The 9,526-nt window shown below is 41.2% G+C and overlaps 1 protein-coding gene across 1 annotated transcript; it reads left to right on the top strand.

Moving 5' to 3' along the window:
• The first annotated feature begins 456 nt into the window (after positions 1–456).
• LOC130479631 (olfactory receptor 1019-like) lies at positions 457–3,918 on the top strand. Its single transcript, XM_056852026.1, has 2 exons — positions 457–1,362; positions 3,874–3,918. The coding sequence occupies exons 1-2, from the start codon at positions 457–459 to the stop codon at positions 3,916–3,918; spliced, it is 951 nt and encodes a 316-aa protein (XP_056708004.1).
• The last annotated feature ends 5,608 nt before the right edge of the window (positions 3,919–9,526 follow it).

Genomic DNA, 9,526 nt, shown 5'->3' with positions numbered 1-9,526 from the left:
ATGTCCTATATGTCTAACCACATTAGCTAGTATCCAACAGCCATTTTCTGTCTTCTGCCAACAGAAAGAGCAATTTCTGCTGACTGCATCCTCCCACTACAAATCCACACATTGTTCACAGACCTGTTCCTAGGGGGTCTGTTAAGCACAGAGCAATGTTTAGGGGAGCTCAGTGAGCTCCAGTAGGAGGTGGGTTCAGGGAAAGTCCAATTCTGTTATCTGTCTTCCACTCACAGTTCTCTTGAATGCAAAGTAATGTCATTAAGAAGAGGCTATACTCAACGCTAAATACCTCACTTAGTAAGCAGGGGTACTGTGTATAAAAATAATTTTGGTTTCAGAATTGTTCCTGTATAAAAGCCAAGTTGAATGAAATTGTCTTTCCATTTCCTCCTTTCCAGAGAAAAGTCAAAAATTAAACATGTAGCTGATGTCTTCAACTGGCATCCTTCGTGAATGACAATGGATAAAGGAAATCACTCAGTTTTAGCTGACTTTGAACTGCTGGGATTCACAGATAACCCTCAAATGCAGCTCCCTCTTTTTTTGATGTTCCTATTGATTTATATTGTCACCATAATATGGAATCTTGGAATGATTGTGTTAATCTGTGGTGAATCTCAACTTCACAATCCCATGTATTTTTTCCTGGGTAACTTGTCCTTTGTTGACCTCTGCTACTCCTCAGTTATTGCCCCCAAAATGCTCTCTGACCTTTTAAGTAAGAGTAAAAGGATTTCATATAATGCCTGTGCTATACAGATGTATACATTTGGATTTCTTGCAGATGTAGAGTGTCTTTTGTTGGCTGTGATGGCTTATGACAGGTATGTGGCTATCTGCAACCCACTACTCTATACAGTTATTATGTCCAAAAAGGTCTGCAAACACTTGATGGCTGTAGCATACCTTGTAGGCATGGTGGATTCAATGATACACACCTGCAATACATTCCGACTATCATTTTGTAGATCCAATGTCATAAATCATTTCTTCTGTGACATACCTCCCCTCCTGGCACTTTCCTGCTCTGATACCTACGTCAATGAGATTGTGATGTTTGCCTTCATTGGTTTTATTATAGGAAGCAGCATTGGAATGATTCTTGTTTCCTATACTTACATCTTGAGCACAATCATGAGAATGTCCTCTGCTGAAGGTAGACAGAAAGCTTTTTCCACCTGTGCCTCTCACATAACAGCTGTAGGGATATTCCATGGAACAATGCTGTTTATGTATTTTCGACCCAGCTCCAGTTACTCATTGGATCAAGATAAATGGGTGTCCATGTTCTACACTGTAGTGATCCCCATGCTCAACCCTTTGATCTACAGTCTGAGGAATAATGATGTGAAAAAAGCCATAGCAAAAATATTTTGGAATACAGGATTTTTTAACAGGAGTAGTTTTACCTCCAAATAGCACTGGCATTAGGCAAGAGCAGAAGCATCTGGCGGAACTTTGAACATTCCCTGGAACATTTATAAGGCCTTCCTCTATGAGAAGATAAGTACTGTTGGATTTGTTCACTTGAAAAACAGTGTGTCCACCTATGTCAATGTTCGGTTTTCAGGTTCAGAAGTTCAGCATTGCCAAGGACTGGTGGAAAAAGCTAATTGGCAGGCTGGCACCTCAAAGTCTGGGGGCTCCCTTCGTATCTGGAGTGCATAGCATGATGTCCATGCAAATTAGCCTCCAAACTGAGGAAAATGGCTTAAATGGAAGAAAAATAAGGCACGGAAAACATTTATTTGAGAGGCAAATGACATCCTGTGAACAATCTTTTTTTGTGGTCATCAAAAATCTGATTTCAAGAGATGTTCACAGTGCGGGGAAATGAAGCCTCTACTTGGGGTGACCTTCAATTTGACAGCAGGTTTTCTGCGGGGTGTGTGATATCGGAGCCAGCCAAAGTCTGTACCATAGGGGCTGTCTGAAGGAGATCTGCGTGGGTGAGGGAGTCTCCTTTGGAAACCTGGTGGTGTGAGCAGCTGTTGAAGCCGATTCTTTTTAGTTGGAGGGTATATCCCTCTGGATGGGACATCTTTTAAAAATTATGCTTGATTCAGATCAACCCACTGAATGGTTGGTCAGACCCAGTTGGCTCTAACCTCAAAAGGGCCCCAACTATGGAGCCCTAACAAAACCAGTCAAAAAAAGATAGAAAAATGGGAGAAAGCACAGAGCTGTGCATCTGAACAAAGGCGAATAGCAGAACCAGAAAAAGCCAGATATTTATTCGGCTTTTTTGGGAATTGTTTATTCGGGTTTGGGGAGTTCTCCCGGTTCAGTAAAACCAAAAACCAAATATGGCCAAAATGGCTAATTTCGGGTTTATTTTGGGTTTGGGTTTATCAATATGCACAACCCTACTCTATAGAGTAACCCTCAGTACGTAGGAGTACCACAGATGATCTACAAGAGTTCCTGGGCAGATATCAATGTGAAGAATGTTTCCTGGAGGAAGCAATGTTGAAATTCACTGGCAATATACACAGGAGAAAATCCTTATGCAAACATTTATAAACTATCATGGACAGAGCCAATGGGGAGGGGCAATTTGGCCTGAACCTCAAGTTCAAGCAACACCTCAAAAAGGCATTTGTTAAATCACAAAAAAATATGAAAATTATGTCACTCTTTTTTCGGGTCCTTATTTTGTTTCTATGTGTAAACTTTAAATCTTCTATGTGTAATCTTTTAAATTGTGGCTAGGGACCTCAAAAACCGGAAACAGCCTGGGCCTCTATGGACTTCTGAAAGGGCATGTAAACCAACAGAAATTCAATGTACATTCATTCTGTATTTGTCACATTTTAAATAATTATGATAATATTATGTAATGTTGGTTTAAAGGTAAAGGCAAAGGTCCCCTGTGCAAGCACCGGGTCATTCCTGACCCATGGGGTGATGTCACATCCCGACGTTTCCTAGGCAGACCTTGTTTACGGGATGGTTTGCCAGTGCCTTCCCCAGTCATCTCCTCTTTACCCCCAGCAAGTTGGGTACTCATTTTACCAACCTCGGAAGGATGGAAGGCTGAGTCAACCTTGAGCCGGCTACCTGAAACCGACATCTGTCGGGATCGAACTCAGGTCGTGAGTTTACATTAGCCCAATTATTTTGTTTGGGCATATTTAAGTCCCATTGATTTTAATGGGGAAATTGATTATTTATTTCATCTATACCCTACCTTTCTCCTCAATGGGGACTTAAGGCAGCTTACATCACTCCCCTCCCCTCCATCGTACCCTTACAACAACCCTGTGAGGTTGTTAGGTTGACAGAGTTTGACTGGCCCAAGGTCACGAAGCAAGAGTCTGTGGTAGAATGGGGATTCGAAACTGGGTTTCCAAGATCCTAGTTCGACATTCTTATGTCTACACCACACTGGGGCCTTTCATGCACGGGTTATTTCTGTGGTGATTGTACTCTGTCTACTTTGGGGCCTCATCTTCATTATTCACATCTTTCCCAACCTTTAGAAGTCACTTTACTCTCTCCCCACGTTTTCCCCGGGTTTTCTGGAGGCATCCAATAATCGCAGGGAAAATGCGGGGAGAGAGCATAATGAAGGCAAAGCCCAAAAGTAGTCCGGGGTGTGTGTGTGTAACTGCCATGGAAACAACCCGTGAATAAAAGGCCTGGCTCTCTATATTAAACTCCCTTAAGTATATTAAAATCCCTTAGAAATGAATGGGACTTACAAGTACTTGAAGTGAATTGTTGATATATTTTGTTTATGATACTTTTACAGGTAAGTTCCAATCATTCAGTTATTCTTTTAGTCACAAAGGAGAACACACAATAGTGTCAATTGAAATTTTTTAGTGAATAAATATTCTGTCAGAGAACTCTGTATCCAAGATGAACTTAATGAGAGTAATTCAAAAGCTTAAGTGTATCTGCACCATCTGAAGTTTGATTGCTTGATTTCATTAGAATGTCAGGCATGGCCTGGTACCCGCCAACAGGGGAAGCAGCGGACAGGCCAGATGGCTTTTCAAGGTTGTTCTGTTATTCAGTTTCACTTTGTTTTGACTGCGATACTGGGAACCATTATCTTATGTTGCCGTAGCAATTAGGAGTTGTCCAGAGAGTTCATTGCAACTGTATATCTACTGTACTCTGATTCCTACCCCCATTAGTCTCATTGCATCTTCCCAGTTGGATTCTTTAACTTGCTGTGTATTTTCCCATTAAACTAACTTTCTATGGAGAACATGCCTAGAGGTCGTTTGTGAGATTTATCTGGCGAGCCCAGAGCTAACATAGCACCTTTCAAAACTGGCTTTATTGTTAGGGAGACTGAGTGGTATGTACCCCAGACTTTATCCCAAAAGGTCTGGGCAAATTACAACATGATAAAACTACAACATGATAAAACTACAAATATTTAAATGAACTGCTGTACTGCCTACCCTTAGCTTGTATATGCTAACTAAACTGAAAGGACTGACCACCCAAAGATGAAAACTTTATGTTTCCATTGTAGTTGTTTTGCATAATGTCATTCTCTACTACTGAATAACTGACAGTTGCTAGTTCAGTTTATGTCACTCAGAGCCATTCCTTTTGTGTAGTAACTCAGGGCAATAATCCCAGTCCTCATCCTTCGGTAGGTGGCATGCTTGGTGCCCTAAATCCATTGCTAGTCACTAGAGTGGCAAAGGTCATTGCAGGAGGCCCTGCTGTCCAAGAGATTAGTAGTGGCTTATGAGCTGAAATATTGTCACACACATTTCAGCCCCAAAACCACTGCCAATAAGCCTTCAGTCCAGTACTCATCCTGCCCTCCAAGTGATTGCTGTAGTGGTCTGTGAGCTGAAAGTGGGTTAACCATATTCTTTAAGCCCCCAAACTATTCTGTCAGCTGGGTGGCAATGCCATCTTCTTGACTGTTGGTGTGGAAGCAGCTGCCCCACCCCAAATGTTTGCCAAGGTAACAGAAGTCTAACAGGACCCCAGAATGTTACAAGGCTGGGAGGAGAAGGAGAGGCTTGTACCAGATCATGCACATCCCTACTAATGGCTCTGGTACCATGTTATTTTTGTTTCATCCTTCTATAGTGACTCACAGTTATGAGATACTAACTGGATATTTGGCAATCTCTGTCCTTCAGTTTAATGTACTTCCCAATGTAGTTGTAAAAATCAAAACGATGTATGGATATATTGTAATCAAAATGAAGATAGGGTGACAAAAAAGTTACCAGATGTGTTCAGTGTGATATGCAAACCCTCTTGTCCATGTAAACAGGTCACTCAGGCTCAGGCTCAAAGGGGAGGAAATGAATACAACTTGCCCTTAGATTGAAATAAAAGTGATGGCGCTCCAAAGCAGGCTTAGAAAGGAAGACAAAGACAAAAAACATTGGAAGAATCTGATATAGTCAAGTTGTAACAGAAATACTTCAGTACAATATTGTACAAAAATGCTACACTGCCAGTCAATATCAGTACCTGATTCTGACACCCATCCAGTAGTTACCCCCACGGAGCAGTGAGTGCTTCAAAAGAGAAAGGGGGCAAGTAGTAGAGGGGAAAGGAGGCAGAGGGAGAGAGAAGGGAAAATATTATCTATAATTTTCTACATGGGGGAATCACTGGGGATGGCTTAGATCCTTTGGTCCTCAGATGTTCACACTTGTTTTGATATCTGACAAGGAGCACTTAGCAAAGAATGGGGAGCCAACAGGTGATCCAGAAGCAATTCTAATCAATAAATTAAAAGAATAAAAGCTGAGTGAGGCTGGATCTGACCGGCATGTCAGAATCCATGGCACACAGACATGAAATAAGCAAGTCCGTGTCCAAAATGGTGTGTGTGTGTGGTATGGCATCAGGAAGAGAGCTCAATCATAAGGAAAGAGCAAAAATAAAACACAAAAGCTTTTACAGGGTGCAGAAAAAAAGAGGACTAGCATTACCAAACATTAAATTATACTATCAAGCTGCTGGTGTTGTTTGGATATTGGATTGGATTAAATACCCAGAATCAAAATGAATAAAATCAAGATGAATAAAATTAGAGAAATCAGGCCTGAAAGAAGGTTACATTATTACTTAAGGACTAAAAAGTCCCTTGGGGACAAAAAATTGCCAAAATGGGGATCATGTAATTAGAGCTGCTGTATTTAGAATCTAAGAGTCTGCTCTAAGAAGGTGTACAGGTTTGGAGGTGAAAGTGCTTAAGAGGCCCGCAGGGCCTTCCTCCGGTGCAAAAGGCTCTTATGCTGGCATAAGAGGCCAGGATGCTGGTGTAAGTGGAGTTAGGCCAGCGGCGGCAGGCGGCAGAGGGGGAAGGCGCGGGGATCATAGAATAGAATCATAGAATCATAGAGTTGGAAGGGACCACCAGGGCCATCAAGTCCAACCCCCTGCACAATGCAGGAAATTCACAACTACCTCCCCCCTCCACACCCCTAGTGACCAGAAGATGGCCAAGATGCCCTCCCTCTCATCATCTGCCTAAGGTCACAGAATCAGCATTGCTGACAGATGGCCATCTAGCCTCTTCTTAAAAACCTCCAGGGAAGGAGAGCTTACCACCTCCCGAGGAAGCCTGTTCCACTGAGGAACCGCTCTGTTAGAAAATTCTTCCTAATGTCTAGACGGAAACTCTTTTGATTTAATTTCAACCTGTTGGTTCTGGTCCGACCTTCTGGAGCCACAGAAAACAACTCGGCACCCTCCTCTATATGACAGCCCTTCAAGTACTTGAACATGGTTATCATATCCCCTCTCAGTATTCTCCTCTTCAGGCTAAACATACCCAGCTCCTTCAACCTTTCCTCACAGGACTTGGTCTCCATACCCCTCACCATCTTTGTTGCCCTTCTCTGGACACGTTCCACCTTGTCTACATCTTTCTTAAATTGTGGTGCCCAAAACTGAACACAGTATTCTAGTTGAGGTCTAACCAGAGCAGAGTAAAGCGATACCATCACTTCGCGTGATCTGGACACTATACTTCTGTTGATGCAGCCCAAGACTGTGTTTGCCTTTTTAGTTACAGCATCACACTGTTGATTCATGTTCAGTGTTTGGTCTACTAAGACCCCAAGATCCTTTTCACACACACTACTGCTCAAACAAGTCTCCCCCCTCCTATAATTGTGCATTTGATTTTTCCTACCTAAATGCAGAACTTTACATTTGTCTTTGTTGAAGTGCATTTTATTAGTTCTAACCCATTTCTCCAGCCTGTCAAGATCATCCTGCATCTTGGCTCTGTCTTCTACCGTATTTGCTACCCCTCCCAATTTAGTATCATCTGCAAATTTAATAAGCACCCCCTCTATTCCTTCATCCAAATCATTTATAAAGATGTTGAACAACACAGGGCCCAGCACAGATCCCTGAGGAACTCCACTAGTCACTTCTCTCCAAGTGGATGAGGAACCATTAACTAGCACTCTTTGGGTACGATCTGTCAACCAGTTGCAGATCCATCTAACAATAATAGGATCTAACCCACATTTTCCCAATTTGTCAACTAGAATACTATGTGGAACCTTATCAAAAGCCTTACTGAAGTCTAGATAAACTATGTCTACAGCATTCCCCTGATCCAGCAAGGTAGTAACTTTCTCAAAAAAGGAGATAAGATTAGTCTGACATGACTTATTCTTGAGAAACCCATGCTGGCTCTTAGTGATCAGATCCATCCTTTCTAAATGCTCAAGGACTGACTGTTTGATGATTTGTTCGAACACTTTTCCTGGTATAGAAGTCAAGCTGATGCGTCAATAGTTACCTGGATCCTCCTTTTTCCCCTTCTTGAAGATGGGGACAACATTTGCCCGCCTTCAATCTTCTGGCACCTCACCTGTTTGCCAAGACTTTTCAAAAATAATGGACAGAGGTTCCGAAATTACATCTGCAAGTTCTTTGAGTACCCTTGGGTGCAGTTCAACTGGCCCAGAGGATTTTGTTTCATTTAAAGAAACCAGGTGTTTGTGCACTACCCCAACGCCAATTCGTGGCTGCAAATCCCTTCCCTCATCACATGTTCTGTTTATGCCATGTTGAGCACCACTTCCCTCACGAGAAAAAACTGAGGAAAAGTAGGAATTGAGGAGTTCTGCCCTCTTCATCTCCTGTTACAATTTCACTTTCCGGTCCACGCAATGGGCTTATCTTGTCCTTGTTCTTACTCTTACTCTGTACATAGGAAAAGAATCCTTTTTTGTTGCGTTTAGCATCTCTCGCTAGCCTATGTTCATACTGAGCTTTAGCTTTCCTAACACTCTCCCTACAAGCACTAGTTATTTGCTTATATTCCTCTTTGGTTATAAGGCTCTCCTTCGACTTCCTAAATGAGTCTTTTTTATTTCTCAACTCTTTAAAAAGCTGTTTATGGAGCCACCCTGGCCTCTTTAGGCTCCTCCCATTTTTCCTTCTCATAGGAATGGTTTGGCATTGCGCCTTCAGTATTTTATTTTTAAGAAACGCCAACCCTTCTTGAACTCCCTTCTCCTTAAGTATTTCTGACCATGGGACCTAGCATAAGTTTAAGTTTGTTAAAATTTACTCTTTTGAAGTCCAACCTACATGTCTGACTATGTACAGGTTTTCCTCTCCCCAAGGTTGTGAATTCCAAGAGTATGTGGTCACTACTACCCAGGGTGCCTACTACTTTAACCTCATCGACCAGTTCTTCCCTGTTGGTGAGAATGAAGTCTAAGATAGCAGACCCCCTTGTTTCCCTGTCCACCTTCTGGAATAGGAAGTTGTCAGCAAGACAAGTCAGGAATATATTGGATCTAGCATTTTTAGCAGCGTTGGACTTCCAACAGATATCCGGGTAATTAAAATCTCCCATGACCACCATGTCCCTTCTCTTTGAGAACTTTGTGATCTGGTCTAGGAGTGTCCCATCCAAGTCCTCTGCCTGGTTTGGCGGTCGATAGCAGACCCCCACGAGAATATCACGATATATATATATATATATATATATATATATATATATATATATATATATATATATATATATATATATATATATATATATATAAAACATAAACACATAAAACAAAACAAACACTTAAAAAATAAAAAATACAAAAGAATATCAGTTATATTTTCTACTTAACACAATCAAATTTGCAAAATTACAAAATTCAAAATATCCTTTTGACCCACCACCCACCAAAAAAGTGACCCATCACCAGACTTCCGGAGAAGTGTCTAAACAGTTTAAAAACTACACTATTGATAATAATATAAAAAAGATTAAACTTATTTCTATAACTCATTAACTAAAATAGTAAAGTCCATTTTTGCCAGTTCATCCCAATATGCGACAGCCTTCGCCCATGTTTTTTTTAATTCTTCCCTGTTTTTTCCATGTAGGAATTCTGTTAATTTGGCCATCCTCATATAGATCCATAATTTCTCTCTCCAGTCACTAATTGAAGGTTTATTTACTTGCTTCCAAACTTTGGCTATTATAATTCTTGCAGCAGCAAAACTATATTGACAAATAATCCTATCTTTTCTATCCAATTTTTCTTGAGGAATC

Source organism: Euleptes europaea, chromosome 6 (assembly GCF_029931775.1).
Source record: "Euleptes europaea isolate rEulEur1 chromosome 6, rEulEur1.hap1, whole genome shotgun sequence".
Classification (NCBI taxonomy): domain Eukaryota; kingdom Metazoa; phylum Chordata; class Lepidosauria; order Squamata; family Sphaerodactylidae; genus Euleptes; species Euleptes europaea.
This window is presented reverse-complemented; position numbering and strand designations above follow the sequence as displayed.